This window comes from Periplaneta americana, chromosome 1 (genome assembly GCF_040183065.1).
Source record: "Periplaneta americana isolate PAMFEO1 chromosome 1, P.americana_PAMFEO1_priV1, whole genome shotgun sequence".
Lineage (NCBI taxonomy): Eukaryota > Metazoa > Arthropoda > Insecta > Blattodea > Blattidae > Periplaneta > Periplaneta americana.
In genome coordinates, this window is record NC_091117.1 from 129,886,528 (window position 1) to 129,910,426 (window position 23,899).

The 23,899-nt window shown below is 33.1% G+C and overlaps 1 protein-coding gene across 2 annotated transcripts in view; it reads right to left on the minus strand.

The window, feature by feature from the left end:
- LOC138700896 (sodium-independent sulfate anion transporter-like) overlaps positions 1-23,899 on the minus strand; it is a 50,330-nt gene that overhangs the window by 13,731 nt on the left and 12,700 nt on the right. For both annotated transcript variants that reach the window (XM_069827305.1, XM_069827314.1), the window contains exons 2-7: positions 21,431-21,651; positions 19,362-19,557; positions 15,748-15,971; positions 14,050-14,227; positions 12,869-13,033; positions 12,580-12,741 (exon numbers count right to left, since the gene is read on the minus strand). In XM_069827305.1, the coding sequence (XP_069683406.1) occupies positions 12,580-12,741; positions 12,869-13,033; positions 14,050-14,227; positions 15,748-15,971; positions 19,362-19,557; positions 21,431-21,651 (1,146 nt within the window). The remainder of the gene's footprint in view (positions 1-12,579; positions 12,742-12,868; positions 13,034-14,049; positions 14,228-15,747; positions 15,972-19,361; positions 19,558-21,430; positions 21,652-23,899) is intronic.

Below are 23,899 nucleotides of genomic sequence, written 5' to 3' on the forward strand. Positions count from 1 at the left end.
ATGAGTGGTGTCTGTGATATACATATATTGGTATTTCTTCTTTCTTTATTTTGTAGAAATTACACAGGATATTATCTGACCGTTTGAAGAACATCTGAGATTTGGATGAGACTTGCAATTTTAAATGTATTTTTAGATGCTTTTTTAATATATAGTGTCTGATAGGTTCAATATTACATTCAATTTCTAGGGCAACAGTTGATGTCGTTTTAGTACTTCGAAAGAAGAAGGTTAAGAAAATTTTTAATTTTAAATGAAATTCAGCCTTAATTGCTGTTCAATACGTCACTAGCCTCATCTGAAGAAGTCGCATCTCTCTCTGCTGCAACATCTATGTTTCTGTCATGAAGTGTATCTGTAGGACTCCTTCTGCGAGTATTCCTTGACCTTTCTCTTCCACACGCTCTTCCACGTCCTGCAGTCCTTATTATAGGCCCATCTTTCATGTTTTAGGTCATCAAATAAAGAGTAGTGTATGGGTTGGATGAATTTCTTTAGCTATTGCAAGTTGCTCCACTTAGCAAAAGTTATCCTTATTGTATAGTAGGTCCAGCTCAATGTGTGCAGGCCTTCCATGAAGATGTTTCGAATAAGTAATATGTTACCTCTCTCCATTGTGGCAAATGAATTAGTCATAAACAGAAAAAACGCAACACTATGTAAACAACGCACTTGTATTAGTTTGCCTCTCAGTCAAAACTCTGTATGCATTATAATATAAGAGTAAGGCCAACATGGAGGAGCACTGACTGGAACTGCACTTATATTACTTTTTCTCTGAACAGAAGTGACGTTAAAGATTTAGAATATACACTTAACTCAATTTAAAAAAAAATGTCACTTGTATCACTTTGCTTCTGAGTGCCTCATTTAAGTTTATTTATTTTCTTCAGTAATTAGTATTAATTTTGGGGTTATTTTCTGAAAAATCTACGTACTGGTAACTCTATGTTAAAAAGAAAATAAAAATAAAAAAGAAAGGTAAGTAAAAGAAAAAAGGAAGGAAAAGAAAAGCAGAAAAGAAAAAATAAAGAAAAGAAAAGAAAAGAAAAAGTAAAATAAAAAAAAAAATAAAAGAAAAAAAAAAAAAAGAAAGAAAGAAAGAAAGGATAAGAAAATTCGTGGTCATCTTTTTGTAGGATCTATGTCACAAAACATTTTGATAGAAAAGCCGAGAAACATCTACTACCGGTACATAAGATAAGCAGATTTTTTCAGCCTACCCAGTATATATACTTTAGCTTCACCACTGCTAATTTTAAAAAATTCCCTTTGGGCTCTATATGCCCTTCTTGCGCGCAACTTCACCACCGCTAATTAAAAAAAAACCCCTTTGGGCTCTATATGCCCTTCTTACACGTAGGTTTGCCATTGCAAATTAAAAAAACTCCCTTTGTGCTTTATACGCCCTTCTTGCACATAGTTTCAACATTGCTAATTTTAAAAAAAACTCGCTTTCTGCTCTATATGCCTTTCTTGCACGCAGCTTCACCACTGCTAATTTAAAAAAAATTCCCTTTGGGCTCTATATGCGTTTGCTGTATGCATTAGATTGCAATTTCAACATTTCTTAACATGCAGTAGCAAACTTTCAAGCAAGAGAAAAAATAAAATTAAGGAAGAAAAGAAAAAAAGAAAGAAAAGAAAAGCAGAAAAGATGAAACGAAAGAAAAGAGAAAAAGTAAAATGGAAAGAAAAAAGAAAGGAAAGGAAAAGAAAAAGAAAAATGAGGAAAGCAAAATAAAAAAGAAAAAAGAAAAAGTAAAATGAAAAAAGAAAACAAAGGAGAAAAATAGGAAAAGAAAAACAGAAAAGATAAAAGAAAAAACAAAGGAAAAGAAAAGCATAAAAAATTTAAAAAAAAGAAAGAAAAGAAAAGAAAAGAAAAAAGAAGCAAAATGAAAAAAGAGGATGGAAAAAGAAAAAAGTAGAATGAAAAAAAGGAAAATAAAAAAGAAAAGTATGAAAAGAAAAAGAGAAAAAACAAGACAAAAGAAAGGAAAAGAAAAGCAGAAAAGAAAAAAAGGAAAATTGAAATGAAAAAAAGGCAAAGAAACAGAAAAAAAAATAAAAAGGAAAGAGGAAAAGAAAAAGAAAGGAAAAGAAAAGAGAAAAAAGAAAATAAAACAAAAAGGGAAGAAACAATCAAAAAAGAGAAGAAAAAGAAAAAACAAAGGAAAACTTTTAAAAAAGATTAAATATAAAAGGGTTAGAAAAAAAGGACACAAAAGAAAAGAGAAAAGTAAAGGAAAAAGAAATGGAAATAGAAAAGAAAAAAGCAAAATAAAAGAGAAAGAAAAAGAGAACGAAAATAGAAAAAGGAAAGAAAAGCAAAAATAAAATAAAGAAAGAAACAAAGGATAGTGAAATTAAAAAAGAAAAGATTGAAGAGAAAATTAAATAAAAAATACATTACATGAAAGGAAATTAGAGAAAAAATAAAAGAAAAGGGGGAATAGAAAAGGAAAAGAAGATAAAAGAAGAAAGGAGAAATTAAAAGGAATAAAAGGGAAAAAGGACAAGAAAGGAGAAAAGAAAAAAGAAGAGAAATGAGATGAAAAATGGAAAGATAGAAAGGAAAGGAGAAAGATAAAATAGGCATGAAACACAGATTCACATACTTGACAGACAAAAAGAAAGCACACTGGAAGTTCGGGTGCAAGAGATCAAACCTGTAGACTATGGTACTGATTATCTCAGACCAGACAAATGGAGTTCTAAACAGACAGATAGATTCACAACTCAGAGAGATTAAAACTGTTAATACAATATGACTGCATTTAAAGAAACAAAGAGTCAAGGAAAGAACAAACAAAAAGAGAATTAATGAAGTAAGAAAGCTTTGATTTTGAAATAAAAGGCAGTGATTTTGTGTACTACACTGCAGGAACTTCTTTATGAAATATTTAAGTACTTTGAAAACGAATTTCTAACAGAATATTTGTATTTTATTTCGTGTATAAGAGTCGTCTGGAAGTTAACTGATCATATTAAAAAAAAAAAAAACTGAATAATGAGATGCACTGTCCACATGGAAGGGTGGTTGGGATGGGCAGGGCAGAACTCGACATGCAGCCACCTCCCCGTGGTGAGTTCTGGGTTGTTTCACTTCACAGACAAGGAATGAAACAAGCAAAGAGCTGCATTATTTATGTTAAAACTGATACACATATACAAATTAGTTCTAATACCATCACCACTCCCGCATTACAAGGGTTTTGCCTACATTTTAAGCAGCTCTTGCTCGTTAGTATTAAGTAGCATTCTGCTTGAACTGTTTTATTATTTCACATAAAATGTAATTAATCGGCATTTATCTAAGGAAACAAATTTCCGTAAGCTTCTTTATGTCAATAGTAGGATTAAATACCTATGCTCAAAATCGTAACACATTTTCTAGTAATTCATTTCTTTAAGTTTTGCAAGAATTCATTAAATTTTTTATGTTGGAAATGATATTGCTAGTTACAATTTATTTTTTGAACTACTATCGAAAGAAGTATATAAATGTAATCATTAGAGACGAGAATTCCATGCAAATGCATGTTTTTATAGGAACATAGGACATAGCTCAAGCTTAGTACTTATCCATTTCATTACTTTCCGGTTCCAAATATGTGTACTTTTTCCGTGCATATTTGCATGTTTTGGCCTTTTTGGAATACAAACATGCATAATGCATATTTAAGTAGTTTTTAGCTTAATCATACATATAGTATACATTGTATTCAGTTTAAATGGATGTTTTAATGGTTGTAAGTGGATACCTCAGTTTCTCATTTTTATGTCCCTTATGTTAGCTTCAGGAATCAGGATTGAGAAGGAAAAGAAAAAAAAACTAAATAACAGAAAAATGAAAAAAAAAAAAAAAAGTTAAGATTTTCACAATAAGATGTTAGAGGACCTTTCCTTGGACGGAAGTTCACTTTTGCAACACTTTATTGACGAACCTCTACAGACTGCGTGTCATAAATGCATTTATTACGTTGGATATTTTGAGAATAGTAGAGAAGAAATATAGAGGGTTCAAGGAAACTGCCAACAAATATTTTAGGTCGAAAGCACCCTTTTTCAGGGAGGTTGTAAATACTCTCTTTCTCCCTTTACCAGTACTAGTAGCAATTTAGATTCTTCTGAAATTGGAATCATTTGCTAAATGTCTTTGCAGTATGTGAACCTCGTAAGTGGTTAATGAGTTTGCTTATTCTGTTTGCGTGTGTTAATGTGGTTCTAATATGCCTCCAATTGAAGGTACCAAAAGTGTACTCTTTGCACAGTGGGTTAAAGGAAAGAATTTTTTTATTGGATCATATGGAGATGTCGTATTTTGCGATTGTTGCAGTAAAGAGGTAAGCACTGCTATTCTATTTCCGAATATTTCCTATGACAGTTGTTCTTTGTAAAACATTACAAAACTTCTTTAAAATAAACTGGACAGGGTTATAAACGCGAACTGACTATGGATTCTTTCGTTCAGTGAAGGGTAATTGTGGCGAAAACTTGAATGACACTGTCACAAAATACTGTATGTTCAAGTTTGCACCCATAGCTTCCTGCGATGTAGAGAGGTCATTCTCTGTCTACAAAAGCATATTGATTGACAAGTGCAGGAACTCCACAGAAATAATTTTGAAATGTTGTTAGTTGTTAACTGTGCAAGAAAAGTGAAATGAAATAAGAAATTTGGAATAAAAATGAAGGTGTATGTTTTATTGTATTATTCACTTGATCGTGCACGTTTCATAGTTTGAATGCATGAATGCATGCATATTTTGGGATTTTATAGTGCATGAAATTCTTGCCTATAATAATAATAACAATAATAATAATAATAATAATAATAATAATGATGATGATGATGATGATGATGATGATGATGATGATGATGATGATGATAATAATAATAATAATAATAATAATAATAATAATAATAATAAACAGAAAAAATGCAGTAATTCAAAAAGGATATCAGTAATTTGTAATAACTTTACAGTCTAATATTTTAATATAAGAAATAATAAATTTCTGTGTAGGTCTTTTAACAAGTTAAAATAACTTTCATCACTATAAATATGATTTTAGGTACGTTTATGAAAATATAAGACATCATTTTTATAAGAAATAATAACTTACAACATATTCCTCTGAAAATAGATGCTCCTAAATTCAAATTTCATTATATTCCGTAAAAACTTAATTAGGTAATGCAACAACAAGAATTTTGCTCCGACTTAAAATAATGTGTACCTTTTGGTTTGATGTGCGCTGAATCCGAAAATGGATCTCTTTTCTTCGTATCACATAAGGTTTTTAAGATATACTGTGATTTCACTTTTTGATAAGCACTCCTCCAGAAAATATCTGGCGTGGGTTGGGGGTATAAACAAAAACAAAAGCTAATGCATTTTATGAGTTTATGACTTCTTTCCGGTTTCTTATGATTGTTGCCATGTTCTTTTGTACTTCTAATAAATAAACAGATATTGCCCCTTCTATGAAGTAAATGTCATAACAGTTCAAAGTGAGGTCTATGCAATAAACAAACAAGGGTGTGGTTTTCAGTATTTAAAGGAAAAGTTTACCAGTTTGAGTGAAGGCAAATCAAAAGAGGGCATTTTTATCGGTCCACAAATTCACAAAGTTATGGCTGACCCTTTATTTGAGGAAAAACTTTCCGTTACACAAAGAATGGCATGGCGCACTTTCAAAGATGTTTGCTCAAATTTCTTTGGAAATTCTAGGGTACAGAACTACATAGAAATTGTTGTGGAAACCATGTTAAGTTCATATGACAAAATGGAGTGTTATATGTCTCTCAAAATACACTTTTTACATTCTCATTTGGATTTCTTTCCTCCTAACTTTGGAGCAGTAAGCGACAAGCATGGGGAAAGATTTCATCAAGAAATATCTGAAATGGAAAGGCGATATAAAGGGAGATCATCATCCAGCATGCTTGCAGACTATTGTTGGTTCCTTTTAAAATACAGTCCCAGTCTAGTTATAAACAGAAGTCATCCAGAAAATTACTTTAAATGTAAGTTTAAATTCCGGAATTTTTCTAATGTGCACGAAATATTTTTATTATTGTTCTGTTTTAAACTATGTAACATCATTTTTGTATCCAGTACACATTTTTCAAGTATTATGAGGAATTTTGAATTCCTAATGTGTTGTAAGTTTATCAATAGCAGTGAAAAACAAATAAGTTTTGTCATAAAAGAGTCAATTCATTTTCCCCAGACAATGGTACATGGATTTTAAATTCAGATTTAGGGCACACAAATTAGTAATATTCATCTATTTGTATTTCGGAGCAAGACAAAAAGTAAAAATTTGTAGTTCAGTAAGAGAGTATAAAATTAGAATTTAACCGTGAGTGGAAAGTTTAGTACCCAAGGTGAAGCTGAGGTGAGGATAAAAATATCCACGAGTGCATAAAATCTGTTTACTCTCGTGTGCCATACAGTATTTTATTCGTGACTGCTATCTAAAATGTATGGATTTTATTGTTGCTATGTGTTGTCATTGAGAGAGCTAGAGTCGCTGACAGGGAGGATCAAGGGGAGAAAATGCATAGGGGTCCGTCAACTTAAGTGAGCCGAACGTTTTGTTATGAACATTTAAATAGTTCAATGGTTGAGTTGTCTGGACTTTTTCCATTTCTAATTTAAAAAAAATTGTAGCACAACGTTTCGGAGAGTGGATCTCTCTTCGCCGTCAGGTGAAAACCTACCGGTACTGTGGGGATCGTCACAAACAGCTAGTCTGTCTAACTGACGTTGTGCTACAATTTTTTTAAGTTAGCAATGGAAAAAGTCCAAATAACTCAACCATTGAACTATTCACCGTTGCTTTCCTCCTTCATTCAGATCAACATTTAAATAATTATTGTTTTTAGTTACACACCGCTACTATAAGGAAATGTCTTATATGTTTTGAGTATTACTGTTACACTGAATATGATTGATTAACACAATCGTAACGAACTTGTAAATTATATTTGACGGATTTGTCCTATGTTTTCGGCTCTTAATGAAATAATCTTATCCATTTACTTTCACCGAGGGCCCCAGATTTGGCCAGTCTCATCTGGTTCTGTTATATATTTTCTCCTCAAAATGTACTATAACTAGACCTCGAACTTTATGCTAAATGCTTATTTTTTTCTACAGGGATAAATTATAACAAGTTAAATATGAAATATGAACATTTAGAAGGGGTTTTATCGTGCAAAAATGCTTATTTTGCCCAAAAGTTTTAGAGTCTAAAAATGCTTATTTCTAATTTTTTTTCTGTCCACCGCTGTGGAGTAATAGTTAACATGTCTGACCGAGAAACGAGTGGGCCCAGGTTCAAATCCTGGTTGGGACAAGTTTTTTCTTTCTCTCTTGTACGGAGGAGTGACCCGAAGGCAGCCTGAGACTTATTGTGCTTACCATTCCTATTCCATGAATGATTGGGTAGCTGAACGGCCATGCTCTTGTACAAGTGGAATTAACCCTAGCTATGGTATGGATGATATGTGAATTAATGATGGCGAAATGAGTCCGAGGTCCAATGTCGAAAGTTATCCAACAATTTGCTTCAATTCGTTGAGGGAAAACCCCGGAAAAAAATTAGGTAACTTGTCCCAATCAGGATGTTACCTGCTGATTGAGCTTTTCATTATCATCTTCATTTCACTCAGATGTTAGATAACCATTGTGGTTGATAATGCGTCTTAAAATAAATCAATTTAAAAAATCCTGGAAAGGGACTAGTTTTGTTCAGCACTTGAGCAGGTAGTAGGAATACAAAAGAGCAGTGTGCTATGGAAAGATTCTCTGTTCCTAAAATGGTTCTGTCTGACAAAAGGCAAAGTTTCGCAACAGACAATTTAGATAGATTGCAATGCCAATTGTGAATAATTGCAAATTCATTACTTTATTAGTAAATTAATAAATTTACTTGTAGTATTGGCACTTATGTTTCAGAAGCTGAAGAGCAATGAGAACAATGAATTAATTAATAAAATTATTCATACTTTAAGTCTAATAAAATTAAACTTTTTAATCACAATCATTTGTTTACTGTTTCTGTCACTGTAGCACCGTAATGCTTAATATTCACTAATTAATTATATTTTTATTTTTATTGTAATCTGAGTAGATAGAAACTTATTCAGGTGCATAAAATCGTATTTTTAGCTGCCTGAAAGTGTACTTTTAGTGTCTATATCGATAATTTTAGCGCCTACTTCGGGTACCTAAAAGTTGGTTTTTAAGGGCTTAAATTCTGATGTCTAATTATATAACATAAGACTCAAGGTTTAGGCTATCCTTGAGGTTTCAAAATTTCCAATCCAGTACAGGCACTTACAACTTCTATAATATATTTGAACTGAGGTACACACAGTTTAAATTTATGTGCGTGAACACTGCTAAGATGTACCGGTAATTACACTTTTGAAATGTTTCAAAAAGTATATATTTTCTAATCTAAAAGCCCATAGAGATTGGAGATCCTCGAAAAACTAACAAGTTTTTTTCATGCATACCCTATTGAAGACCAGATGGTCTTCGTGTTAGTGTTAAGCCATGTGCCAAATATCTTACACTTATTAAGCATGCGTTAAATAAATGCAAAGATCTTAATCTGTCAACTGAGTGTAAGAGAGAATTTAAAGGAATACAACGTTACCTTGAGTCATTTAAATGCACATTGATGGCAACAATCTAGTTAAAAATTCTTGTAGCAATGACATTCAGAACAAGATTCTACAAACTTGAGAAACTTGGTGTAGAAACTGATAAAATTCACGAGTTGATAGGTAATTGAAACGTCTTTGTAATAAATGAGGTAAAATTAGTGACCAACTCATTAGTAAGTTATCTCCTTGCAGAAACAGAACTTCAGCGATGAAAGTGACGAAAAAAAAAAGTTCCTTGACAAAAGGAATGAAGTATTTCAGAAATTCCAGTGAATGATGGAGAAACACAAGAATAACGCGAGTTCAGAGTGAATGTTTTTTTACAGAGTTTTTGTTTTCCGGTTTTGTAGGCTTACTAATCCTTACACTGTTTCAGCTAGAGTTAATGCTATGTTTAAGTGCTTATAGCAATATTCAGTTATTGAAGAACGGGACATTGTAAGTTTCTGTGCCACATTACATCAAACATATTGTGAAGACATTAATAGTGAGATCAGTATGAGCGAAAATATCTGAATTCAATTCATGCTTATAACTTAGGACTAAACCAATTGAAACCTCTTAAACTGTTAAATAGATTGGGGGAGTTAAAGCTGGGCGGTTTTATTTCCAAATGCTTGTACAGCTATTAAGATATTCTTTACAATTCCAGTGATGTTGCCGATGCTGAAAAATTAAGGAAATAAACTATATTATAGTCTATACAGATCAATAATGTATCAAGAAAGACTAAGTGACATTGGATTGCTGTCTCTGGAGAGCGACCTAACCATAGCTTTAAATTATGAAGACATAATCGACGATTTTGTATCAAAGAAGTCAAGAAGAGTTGTATTGCAACTGTGCAGGAAATTGTGGATATAGTGTACCAGCACCAAATATCGAGGAATTATGGGAAAAGCAAACCCAAACCATTTCTTTAAGAAAATGTGTGATCAATGACTTCTCCTGATGCTACACGATGTCAGACTGCTCATTGTGATGTCTGGCTTGCTGTCAAGCAGTGGCGTGTGGTGATAAATAATCCTGGTGGTGCACAAATATGTATTATGATTATCATATTATTATTATTATTACACCGTATTATTATTATTATTATTATTATTATTATTATTATTATTATTATTATTATTATCATTATCATTATTTGTACTAACTACTCCATAACTATTAACATATGTTATATAGGTATAGATTTACATAATTTTGTTAGTCAAGAAATTTCAGTTAATTAGTTTCCTATGTAGGTCCATTAATAGCAAAGTAAAATGTTCAATTTCTATTGCAACACACCGTAAATAATATTGTTTTAGCTATATTGCGTTTTATAACAAAGTTCACACGTTCACAAACATTCGATATGTCTGTCGTCTCATCAGCCATAACTGCTAAAAAGTCAACAGCATTCTTTATTTCTTTGAAATCTCATCATGGTATACATCAAAATGGCTTGAAGGATTTCGTGCTGTATAATGTTTGATCTGTCCTTAAACACTGTTGCTCTTTTCAAATGTTCCTTAAGAGTGCGTCTAATTCAGAACTGAAATTGATGAGGCCAAGAAAAATACTAGCGTTTAAAGATGAGTCTCCGTCATCGCGACCTCTTAAAGCCAACTCAAAAGCTCCACAAAACCGCACGCACATATCTGCACATATCTGTTCTTGGTAACTTTATCATTGTAAAGTTCAACAATCCAATATTAAATCCAGTTGTGTCTGTATGTTTGTTTGACACAATACTGCTACTTTAACATTATTGTTGATGTGTGCAGCTGAAGAATCGTGTTTTTTAATTCTTTCATTCATGTGATTCAAATCAATCATACCTGCAGAACGATAATCAAAATTATTTAGTTACTACGCACAGTCCTAAATTCAAACAGAAAAATAAATAAAATTCATAAAACGTACTTGTTTTTGTCAATAAATGTTCGCCGTCGAACAATTGGCAAGCAAAACAAAATGCAGCGTCTTTTATATTGTAGCCGCATATTGCTTTTTCGTAAGTCCGAATGTTCAATTTTCTTTTCTCTTCTCTATTACTATGCTTCGCCACTTGTAATTTTAATTCATGTGTAGGTGTACCCATCTTCTTTATTTTGATCTTTTCGTGTAAAGGTCTTACAGAAAATTACATATTTAAAAGATTTTGCACACTATTCATTGTAACATTTGTGATGTAACGATCTAACTACTACTGCAGACAGCTTGAGAACACATCTAAAAGTGCTCCTAACCCCTCCTACGCACAGTGTACTGCCTCCCTACCATGCTCCAAAGCCTGCCAGTGAAACAGTACTACTGCGCATGCTCCAATGGAACAGTGTGCCGCAAGTGTCGAGCGGTAAACATAAGTCCCAGGCGTCAACAAGACCAGTACACGTGCAGTGTTATTTTTACGTAGTATTATAATAAAGAATTATGTCGCTCACATAGTCTACTGTAGCTGATTGACATACATTAAAAAACATGTGTTATTTGAAGAGGTGGTGCACTGCTCCTGTGCTCCTTAAGAGAAATCGCCACTGCTGTCAAGCATTAAGGTAATTGTGCTTCTAATTTGTTTGACTGTAAAGTGTTCTGATTCATTTCATTACATTTTTACTGATATAAACATAGCTACTCAAGTAAATTGCAATACATAGGCGGCGATAGAATTTCTAACAAAAATTTTACATTGTTTGGCTCTCCTCTCCAATTTCTCAATATTTGGCAATACACTTAATTATACCCTGTATAATTTAAATAGTGAATATATTATTATGCTGATGTTGAGTTTAATAATGTTACTGATACTTTTTACATTGCTGAAAATAAGAATGAAGATATAGACCTAGAAAATTTAAATTTATTCAGTAAGCCTACATTTACCTGGCTAAGTGTTTTTGAAAATGTGTTTCCCAATAAAAAATGTTTTCTACGAAATAAAAACGGTATAAATTTAAAAGATTGTTAGTGCGTAGATTTGTTTCATTATTTATTCTGTGTAAATTTACTGTCCATGTTGAATCTTTCGTACACTACTTTTAACACTTGAATATAAATAATTGATTAAATGGCGATCTTACTCGTGTTAATTGTGTAAGCATGTGCGGCTTACAGCTGTTTTGGTGCTTCTTCACACCATCCTCAGAGCCTACTAGATCTCGGCGTCATCTCGAACTTCGCTGCCTGTTGTGTGGGTGCATTCAATTGTTGAAAAGTGGTGTCAAATAGTGTCAGAACACACACACTATTTGACACCACATTTCAACACTTTTCAACAATCGAACGCGAAGTTCGAGATGACGCCGAGATCTAGTAGGCTCTGAGGATGGTGTGAAGAAGCACCGAAATAGCTGTAAGCCGAACATGCTTACACAATTAACACGAGTAAGATCGCCATTTAATCAATTATTTAAATTTATTGTGTTCAGAACAATAGCTTATAACTTTTTATGAATTGCTTCAAGGGTCTCCCAATTACAAAATTGCATAGGTGTCCATAAATTCTCTCGGTGGCCCTTGAGACAGTGATTTAAAACATTTTAATTCACTGCTATGAGTTAAAAATTTTTAATTCACTAGGTACTGTAAATAAAGCCATTGTTTAGGTTGCTAAGGACGGTGAAGTAAAGACCAGTTTAGAGTCGAGTTATGGATAAATACAATTTTAAACCACAGTGCTGGTACATAAAATAAGGTTAAATACGAAAGAACAATCTCGGAATAATTTTATTTACAATTTGATTTTATACTTCAGTTTTCATTTACAGCGACCTTACAGTTATGTTTATTCCTTTCTTGCCTTTTGAATGGTCTAATTTACATCGGAGCTCAATATTTTAATTCACAATAATGGTATTTATTTTCATATTTGAATTTCGTTTGCATTATTGTACACTAACCTGAATAGAGACCCATCATTGGAGTCCTAACTCCACTTGCATTACTCACTGCACTTCTCGTGAAAGCTCCACATGTTGGCATAGACCGAACACAGGATCCAAATATGTTGCAAATACCAAGAGTCAGCATTTCCTGAGTTGCATCTAATGATGGTCCGGTGGCTAAATGGATAACAAATATCATTCGAAATAAAGTATTATTATTGTAAAATTAACTTTTTGATCAATTATTTGTCTAATAAGTTACCTTATATTTAGAATGGAAGAAGACATAATGAAATAAACTTACCAAAAGATTTTGCTATTGCCACATTAGCCAAAATAGCAACCACAGGAATTATTAAAACAGATAGTCCAAGCTCTGAAACCATTTCAGGAAAAGTAACAGTGGAGTTTCCCTCCTGTACTGAGAAAGCTGGCAAATTGAAGGCTGGAAGACCTGGTTCGATTTTTCCTGAAATAATATTCTGAGATAAAGTATGTACCAGTACTGTAAAGTACAGTGATTTACTTCTGTTTGCAATTAATATGTATGGATAATAGGTTTATTTATTATTTTTTTTTTTTTTTTGCAGAACAACATTTACTGACTCGATTATTCTTACAGAGAAATTTAATGTCTAATATTATTGTATTTGTTACTGAAGCACAGCATCTATATAAAATTACGAGGAAAACGAAAGCTGTCATTCAAAAGCGAAATTACTATTTTTTTAGGGTAAATAATCTTTCAGGATTTGCGTACCAGTATTTGTAATATTTTGGCGAAATTTATTAATACATCTAAGAAATTCCGGCTATTAAGAAATTTCTTTTATATGCTTGAATCAATCCTCCGCATTGTCCTTAAAGACAGCAAAGAGATTCTTCAAGCTTAAGATCACATCTTAAGACCTAGCGAACATTTGGACCAGCTGAAACCTAAACAACTGTATCAACTAGAGAACAACAAAGCTATCTTCCTGAAGAAGTGCTATGCCTAAATAAATTCTTTCCATTCCGACTGACATACAAGTTGGTAAGAGAACCATTCTACTTAGGGGAGTCATGAGTACATCAGCTATTATCTTCTACTAATGCATGTGCAACATGTTTACAAGAACTATTTGTAAAGAAAACTGCCATTTGGGAGATTTTTACATCACCGACACAATGTCAGACCGCAGTTGGATGCAAGGAGGCTACGATCTCAGGCATCTTATGACAAAACTTTCGCTACACATGGATTCCATTATAAACTTTTTAAAATAAAACGTTTCAATGAGCCGGATATTGATTATGTGTGTACTAGATACTGGGAACTGTGTGGACATTACCACGTTTGGAAGTGCTGACTCAGAAATGAATCCTTGACAAAATTTTGCTCGGAAGAATGAACAAGAATAAACTAACTTTATTATATGCACATTGTGCGCTTTACTATTTTCAATTTTTAAATTATATTTATAATAAAGTTTCAACATACAGTACCTGACAGAATAAAAGGAGCAGAACCATATTGCTCAAAGCAGAATGCAACAATTCCTGATAAAAGGACAATGACTGCATTGCGAGAGATGGAAATGAACCACAGTGCCTTCTTTATTCTCTTGTGTCTATTAGTTACATTTTTGCTCTCTGAAGGACCCACAGGAATATCTTTCACTTTCTGCAAAGAACACAACTTGGTTTATGAGTGTGTCACATCACTTAACAATTAAAAAAGTAAATAATAAGGAAAAGAAAAAATGAGATATTCAGTTGCCAATATAAAGGAGATTCTTCGACCTACAATTATAATTTTTTGTGTGTGTCATATCCATTAATTTAAGTTTACTAAAATGTTTTATGTATTTCATGTGTGACATCCAAGTTTTCAATTCAATGACAAGTACCGTACTTGACTGAGTCATTCACCCAAGAGTCCTCATCTAGGATCGACACTGATGCTGCAGTTTCTTTTGTCACTACAGGCTTTGCCCTTGGATGCAGTACACATAGCACCCCATGATGGTGGTGGTGGTGCTGGTGGTGGTGATGATGATGATGATGGTGATTAATTGGAAAATAATGGACTATCGGTAGGGAAAACGGAAGTGTACATGTAAACCTACCACCAAATACCATCTTTGTCTACCACAAATGTCACTGGGATTTGAACCCTGATTACCAGCGTAGAAACCAACCATTTGGCTAACAGTGCGCCACATGACAGCCAACTGTAATTCATGCAATAATTCAAGCATTCGTGGTAGCAATTTTTGTGTGAGAAATGTAAGTCTAAACTACTTTGGACAATTAATTATGTTTTCAAAGCGTAGGTACTGGTAATGTAAATTTTTTCATTGTTGGATATACTGTACATTTTTAACACATATAATTCGATTAACTTTATAACTTCTTTATTGTGTTAACAGTGTTACAATGTTAACACAGTAAAGAAGTTATAAAGTTAATCAGTGAATGTAATTACTAATTTCGTAGCATCACACTTCATGCTTATAGGCCTACTATGGTAGGTAACTGTGTACAATATTTAAAGGAAAATCACTTTTATGCCTATATAACTATTGTTTCGTAAATAGATAGCTAAAAATATGAATAATATTGGTACCAAATATAAAACTTAAATTAGTGTTATTGTTATTGGTAACACAATGACAGGACTAAATGCTTATGTAACACGTACCGGTAATATAAACATTGAGAAGGTAATAATTTTACATAAATAATAAAGCTATTGGTAAAGTAGTACAAAAAATAAGAACTTATACCACTATACGTAGGCTAATAACACGAAAAAACTGAAAAGATCATATATATGAACTCACACAAGGTGAGAAAAGTTCATAAATAGCCTAAATCCTACTATAAATCACAGATTAAATACCGTATATGCCTATAAGCTTATTACAGTACGTACCAGTATCCTTGAAGTTTTTGAATTAGTGACAACTCATAGAGTTAGTTTCTTAAATATGTGAATACAGTGTAAGAAGTTTTAATAAAGAGTTCTGTCGACACTGATGTAATTCGTTTGATGCAGCATGTGAATATTACTTTGTATGTTGTAATAAAGTTAAATCTTACAGAAAATAGTTACAGGACATTGATTGACAGTAAGATTTTTATTCAATCTTACAATCAATGAAATAACCTTAAATTAATTAAAGTCCGTCTGAAACTAACCCTCAGAAGTAGTAGAAATATAATACAGATAACTCCCAGAAGTGTGTCCCAAAGTCTTGTCTCATACATATGACTGGTAAGCTTTGTAATATTATCAACAAAACCTTTCGTCTTGAATTTGCGAAGACCCAAAAGGGATTTCAGTTGAGATGCAATAATAATGATAGAATAGGCTGACGTAAATCCAGATGTAACAGGTGCAGAGATGAAATCTATTAAAAATCCTGTAAATAGAAGAGGAAAATTATTACGTACCTACCATAATGAAGATTGTAACTAAATGATTTAAGTTAACTTTATGAATAGTTATTACAGCTTTCTTCATATTTGATGAACATTATTTTTAACACTTGTGTAGGCCTATATCAAATATGATGAAACGGTAAAACATGTTAGACTAACAACTTTTAATTGTATAGCCTATTGGTACCAGTACTGTGTTAATTATTGAAACTTAAGAAAGTAGGTACTGGTAGGCCTACTGGTACTATCCCTTTGTGACTAGATAGTTATGGCATGACAGCACCCTGAAACTAATCAGAAAGTTACTTTACAAGAACCATTCTCAAGATTACAATCTGAAAGTAATGGCATTTGATATAATTATCATGCTTTCTGTACAAGCTATCTGGATGAGGTCTATATTTTTGGCACAATTAAATAAGATCTCTCATCGAAAGACATTAAATAGATGCAATTAACTATAGAAACCACTTAATCTTAAATGCTTCATATTATTATAAGTCTTTATCTAAAAGTATCATCAGTAGCCAATTCATATCACCTACCGGTACATGTTATAAATACGTACATAAATACACTGAACAGGATATGTCCACTGAACACAACATGAACACACATTCCATGTTCACAATGAAAATTACCGGTAAATATAGGCCATTTCTCAAGGCTTAAGTCTATAATATGATGAAACGGTAAAACTTGTTACACTAACATTCATTCATTTTTCGAAGGTTTTGTATCAATTAGATCACCATAACTAAAATAATCGGATCACATAATAAACTTACTCTAAACTTAGGTAGAGAATAATAATAATAATAATAATAATAATAATAATAATAATAATAATAATAATAATAATAATAATAATAATAATAATAATAATGATGATAATAATAATAATAATAATAATAATAATACAGTAATAATAATAATAATAATAATAATAATAATAATAATAATAATAAATTTAGCCCGTACACATCCCCTAAGGGCAAGGGCCTCCTGTTGTCACAGGGAATTGCTCATAAGTAGGTTCCTAAGGTGAGCGAGTCCTTGGGAGCTTGGTCATTTTACTGATATTTCTTCGTTTCACTGTTCCTGACTTCCCTCTTCGATCATTTCTACTATACTCATCCCCCACACTTCCTCATAACACTTCACACGAATTACACTCACTGTCGTTGACTTTCTGTCCTATCTGGTGCTTGCTGATTCATGTTTGGTGCCAGCTGCCTCTATACTTCTCTGTCTCGTGCCACTCTCGACCATTGACTTCCCGCTCTGGTTCTGAAGTAGTCCGCCCATCTGGTTTTTTGTCATCCCACATGCCGTCGTCCTTCTCTCAGGTCCCACATTGTGGTGCGATTCGTCCATTTCTGGTGATCCATACGTGCTACGTGGCCGCCCCATTTCCATTTTAGGTTTTCTGCCCTTTCTACCACATCGCGCATTTTTTTCCTTCTTCTTATTTCCTCGTTTCTGAGTCTGTCTCTTCCATTCTCCTTTGACAATCCTGTAGCTGTTTTTTCCGTTTTTCTGTCAATGACCACATTTGACAACCATAGAGTAATGTCGGCATGACACATTTGTCTAGGATTTCAGCTTTCATACTTGCTTTTTGCCGTTTGTCCATGAGTAGGAATTTGAGCGACCAAAATTTGTTCCATGCCAGTCCTATTCTGCGTTTGATTTCATTCTCTGTGTTCTTGTTTAGGGAGATGCTTTGCCCGAGGTACACGTACTGCTGCACATACTTAAGTGGTGATTGTTGAATTTGAATAGGGTCTTGTGTTCCATTGGTCATAACTTTTGTTTTTGTGGGATTCATTGTGAGTCCTACTGCGCTACTTACTTTGTCCACTTCAATGATCATTTCCTCTAGCATTTTTGCTGATCTTGCTATCAGAGTTATGTCATCTGCAAATCTGAGGTGTGTCAGTTTCCGCCCATCTATATTTAGTCCATGTGTGTGTTTCCATTTCAGTTTTCTAAATTGGTGTTCCAGCACGCTTGTAAATAGTTCTGGTGATAGAGGGTCTCCTTGCTTCACACCTCTTTTTATTTGGAACCATTCACCATCTCTTTCTCTTCTTACTTTTGCTGAGCTGGTTTTGTATATTTACCCTAGCAATCTTATGTACTTGATGGGGATACCTTGTTGTTTTAAAGCCTGTAATACACTTCCATGCTCCACGGAGTCAAAGGCTTTGTTATAATCTATGAAGGGATTAGATTGGCTGTTGGAACTCCTGTATCTTTTCTGTTAGTTGACACATAGTTTGGAGGTGGTCGATGGTGCTGTAACTGGACCTGAAACCAGCTTGTTCTGTTGGTTGGTTGTCATCCAGTATTTTTTCTAACCTTATACTTAGAATCTTCATAAATAGTTTGTAGAAGTTTGAGGACAAGCTGATTGGTCGGTAGTTTATGTTGTCTCTGGTTCCTTTTTTGTGTAATAATATAATCAAGCTTCGCCCCCAATCTTCTGGTATTTCTTCCTCGGCGATGATCTTGTTGAATAGTTCCGTAATTGTTGGTGTTAATTCATCTTCTCCCACGCTGAGGTACTCATTGTATATATTGTCTTCACCTGGACATTTAACCTTTTTTAGTCCTCGTATAGCTGCTCCCACTTCGCTTGGGAGGATGTTTGGGATGTCTTCAGTAGGACCTGTGAATTGGTTCATGATGGGTAGTATGCTCTGTGATGTGCTTTCATATAACTGGCTGTAGAATCTGGTGGCTTCCTTTGAGATCTCTTCTCTTGAGGTCAGTTTGCGTCCTGCTTCGTCCTTGACTCCCAACATCCAGTGCGTGCCTTTTCTTGTCTGTTTTCTTATTTTCTTTATAGATTTTGAGTTTTCCATTATTTCTTTGATTTGGCTGTAGTTATATGCCCGCAAGTCTCTTCTTATTTCTCTCTTGGTGTTCCTGTTAAGTTCTTCATATTCCATCCTTAGTTGCTGGCTTGTATCTTTAACTGCCTTCATTTTCTCCCTTTGTTCTATCATGTTGATTGTTTGAATTGTCAGCTTGTTCCTTCGTTAAAAAAGACTGAAATGTAAGAAGGTATCAGTGGAAATCCACATATCGTCCATAGTTAATAAATTCCGTTCTGAATATTTTTTATATGGATTGAATATAGTGACAGATTAAGTCAGACTGATTGAATGTTAGTAACAACAGCTTTCTTATATTTTAAAATCGTCTTAAACAGATCATAAAGTTAAATCACATATGTATACTAATTGGGTGTCAAAATATCTCCATAACGAGATTAAAATTAAAAAAATATATATAATGTAAATTTTATGTTGTGGTATCTTAACTCAAGAAGACGCAAAATAATAAGATGTACCAGTACGCACCTAAATTAAGAAAGCCCATGGCTAATTCAACGCAACCAACCAGAAACGTCAGTAGAACCATGTATTCTATACCAAGACCATGTGTGAACTCATATGTTAATAATGACAAAACTGCAGTTGGTCCAATAGAGACTTCTTTTATTGTCCCAAAAATTACGTACATGTAACTTCCAAAGAATGCTGAGTATAGTCCAAACTGAAAAAAAAGAAGACATGTAGAAAAATTAAAACAGCCCTTGCTCCTGGAAGGTATTAATATTTGGGAAGGTTTTGACATACCGGTACCAAAGTGGGAGCATAAAATAAGAACTTAGAGGTTAGGGAGGATGAAAAATAGGCACTTAGAGTCAGGGTGCGAATTAAGATTTCTGATGAGGGGGGAGATAGAATCTTAGATAGACAATACCATACATAAAATTATTATTATCCTCATTCGATATGGCTCAACACTTGGTCGCACTGAGTTGCTTGTTTTGCATTTTGATTATAATAATAATTATATCCATGAACAAGCTTAAGATGAACTGTGTAATTCCTAAGTTATTGATTGTTGTCAGCTTACTTTATACTCTACTTTATAAAGTATACTCGTATTAAAACAATTATATTTTGTGAGGGGGGATAGAAGTTATCCCTGGCAGGGATGTTAATATGAATTTATGAGAGGGGATAATGTTCCAAAAGGGGGGAAAATCTCCCCCATCCCCCCCCCCCCGTTAATTCGCACCCTGCTTAGAGTAGTTAATGAAATACATAGGCCTACATATAGCATAATAATAGGAACACTTTTCACCAGGCAAATCTATTTTAACTTATCTGTCGGAAAAATAGTCAATCCTTTTCCTTATGTGATTCAAAGTGACATTTGACAATTACATAGCAGTTCGTAATGCCAACATATTTGTTTCTCAATTAAATACATTGCAAGCGCACAAATTCGGCCTTGTTTCATTATATTCTGCCTATATGTTTTCACTCTCTTCAAAGTGGAAAATCATAGTGGTCATCAAAATGTTCAATATGATCTGGAAGAGTTTGGCAGTCTCTGATAAAAGATTCACTGAAGTATTTTCATAAATGCAGTTTAGCAAGATTCACGTGCTTGGTGCATTTAAAAAATATGTTCGGTTTCACAGCACATTTAGTTCATGGCGTAATTCCTGGGAGTTCAATTTAAACACAACACAGCTGTTTTGAATTCAATTTCAAGGAAAATCTCGACACAAGACTCCAGTGATATCTAAGTAGAAGAGGGGATGCCAAGATTAAGGCGACCAAGAAGAGAGTACTCGAAGACTACGGATGAGAAGTCTTATCTCCACTTAGAATGCAGTGACACCTTTCAACTCTTGCAGTCCGAAAAATACTCCATCTGAGCACTCTTAATAAGTATCCTGTAAGACTCGCCTATACTAATACACTTCTCAAAAGATTGTCACATTCCGTAGCTAGTATTATAAATTAATTTTAAATATATTTAACACGAATAACGAATGCACAGAACTTACTGAGAGTTATGCATCCATAATAAGCTCCATCTCTTGATTACAAGGTGTGGTTAAGTTAAAGTATTCATATGGAGTGTATACATGGCTTTTATTATAATAAATCAGACAAAAACATGTTTTCACACATTGGAATATTACACTACAAATTAACCAGACAAAATGTTGTGCATTTCAAGATCTATATACTCCTCAAACAATTTGTTTTCTTTCATACCGTATTTTTCCAAAACGCCATTCACTTTGATATGTAAGGTGACTAGGACAATTCTTCATTTAAAACAAATCTGCACTACAGAATTAATTCACAGAGTGGATGATATGATTACAACATGGCAATGGTAGAATTGAATAGGCAGGGTATGGCAGTATTAAGAAAAAAATCTACTCTTCGAAAACCTCTGCATTTCTGCAAGTTTCAAGGATATTCTGAGAATTGAAAGTCAGTTCCTTTGGCAGGAAACCACTACCGGTATTAAATAAACTAACCTATAGTCCGATACCCCATTTTTACTTCCATTTAAATTTATAACAGGAATTAAAAATCAATAGGTATATCCTTACCTGAGGAGAGAGGCCAGCTAGTGATGCATAAGCAATACTTTGTGGCATTAATGTGAGACCAACTGTAATTCCTGCAATTAAATCTCCAATTCCATCTCGAACAGTATATTGTGGCAGCCAGTTCAGGATAGAGACATGGCGGAAAACTTTTGTTTTGATTCTTGTTGAAAGAGGTTTCTTCTCCATTTTGAGGTAATCGATTTCGTCATCTAAATATGACACTAAAAAAATTAAGAATAAAGAAAGTTGAGTAATTATTGACATTAACCATACCACATACAAAATTGATGATAATTACAGAAAATGAAACATTATAAAGGCTTCAAAATAAAAGTCACGCTTAAAATACTCAGAATAGGCCTATAATCAACTATTTATATAAACTTTTGTTGAAACATAGCTGATATTTCTTCACATTTGATATCTCTCTTCAACTGTTAGGTTTTTATTTGGATCCAAAATTAGGATGGCACAAACACATAGAAAGTATATGTACTAAATTGTCGAGGGTAATTTTTGTTTTTAGGAAGTTAAGGCCATTGGTTTCAACAGAAACTCTCAGACAGGTATATTTTGCACTGCTTGAATCTCACATTAACTACCGGTATGGAATTCATATATGGGGAAGTGCAACAGGAGTCAATAGCATCTTATTACTACAAAAAAGAGCACTGAGGGTAATATTCAATAAAAATACCAAGGAATCATGTAGACCACTATTTCCAGAGTTAAAAGTAATGTCAGTTTACAATCTATTCATTTACAGAACCTTGATATTCCTTAGATCTAACAGATTTTTATCAGACTAGATCAGATATACATTCCTTCAACACTAGAAATAAAGATAAATTAGATTACACAAGGTGCAGATTGAGTGTGAGCTCAAATACCTGCTTTTTTAATGGCATAAATATATTTAATAAGCTACCATTGGAGGCGAGAAAGTTACCAATAAATAGGTTTTATGTCCTGCATACATAGATGGTTGCTGAACAGACCTTTCTATTCAGTAAGTGAATTCATGGAGTGTGATGTAAATATTGTATTTTAAAAAAGTATACCCTCTCTTTATATTTTAATTTGTCTCTTTGTATTTTAATTATACCTTTTGTCCTTATATAAATGTGTTAACCTACAGCATACTCTGTTTATCTCTCAGTGTTTGTTTTGTTTATATCTCAGTGTCTGCTTATTTGACTATGTATCTTTATTTGCTTATAATTATTTGTTTATTTGTCTATATTTATTTGTGCTAAGTTTGTTTGTGCATGTGTGAGTGTATGTGTGCGTGTGTATACTATCGAACCTGACGATGTCATATCCAGGCCTTGTACACTGGTTTCTGACAAATAAATATTATTATTATTATTATTATTATTATTATTAATAGGCTTGGTACTTAAAAATACTTGAAGACTGAACACATGCTTAAAGTGCATACTATTACCAGTACGGTACTCAAAATACAATCGAAAAGAAATATTTTGAAACTTTCTTTAGTTAAAAACGTTAAAAGTGTTACAATTTTGATGTTTTTAACTATAGAAAGTTTCAATCAAATGTTAAAGTGAACATAAGAAACAAAGAAGCAATATTGTTGAAGCATGACTGACATTTCTTCACATTTGATATATCTCTTGAATGATGAATTTTTATTCACGTCATTACAAAATGTTACTACATATAGATAATGAAGAAATAAATACTTTGGATAGATTTAAGAAAGAAATAACAACTAGAAAGTACCAGTACCTATATAATTACGAATACTGGCAGAAGTGATCTAATTTAACTGTCAAACTGCTATGAATGTTTGAAGGAGAACAAAATATTCCATAGAAGTAAAATGTACTAAATATAAGTGTGAGAAGATCTGAAGTGTATTTCAGGCCTGGCGCAGGTTTGTTGAAAATGTACTAGATGGAACTGAGATAGAAAGGAAACAACAATAAGATTATTCATAGATTTATCTAAAGCCAATATTCTTCTTAACAAACTGGAAACATATGGTTATCTAACTTACTTCTAGTTCAAATCATATTTAACTAACAAAATGCAAATAATTTATTGTTATTATAAATAATAGTAGGAAACTGGAACCGATATAACGAAGTCTGAAATTAGATAGGTAACAAAAGTGTGGTGTTCCCCAGGGATCAAACTGGATCCATTATTGTTCTTGGTATACATTAGTGACGTATAAGCCTAGTCATCATAGTGTTCGCTCTTATACTGCCTCACATTTAAGGAAAAATAATAATCTTGAAGTACATGAAGAAGTACACTGTACGGTATATCTGAGGATGGCAGTAACAGATGAGGGGATATAGTTGCTCTTAATAGACAGACGAAAAAGGCAGTAATATTGGACCCAACTGTATGGTTCGAAAAGAATGTATCTCAAGCCTTAGCGGTTGATCAGGAAAAACAAGTCATTTAAGTACAGTACCACCCATGTGTTCCTCACTT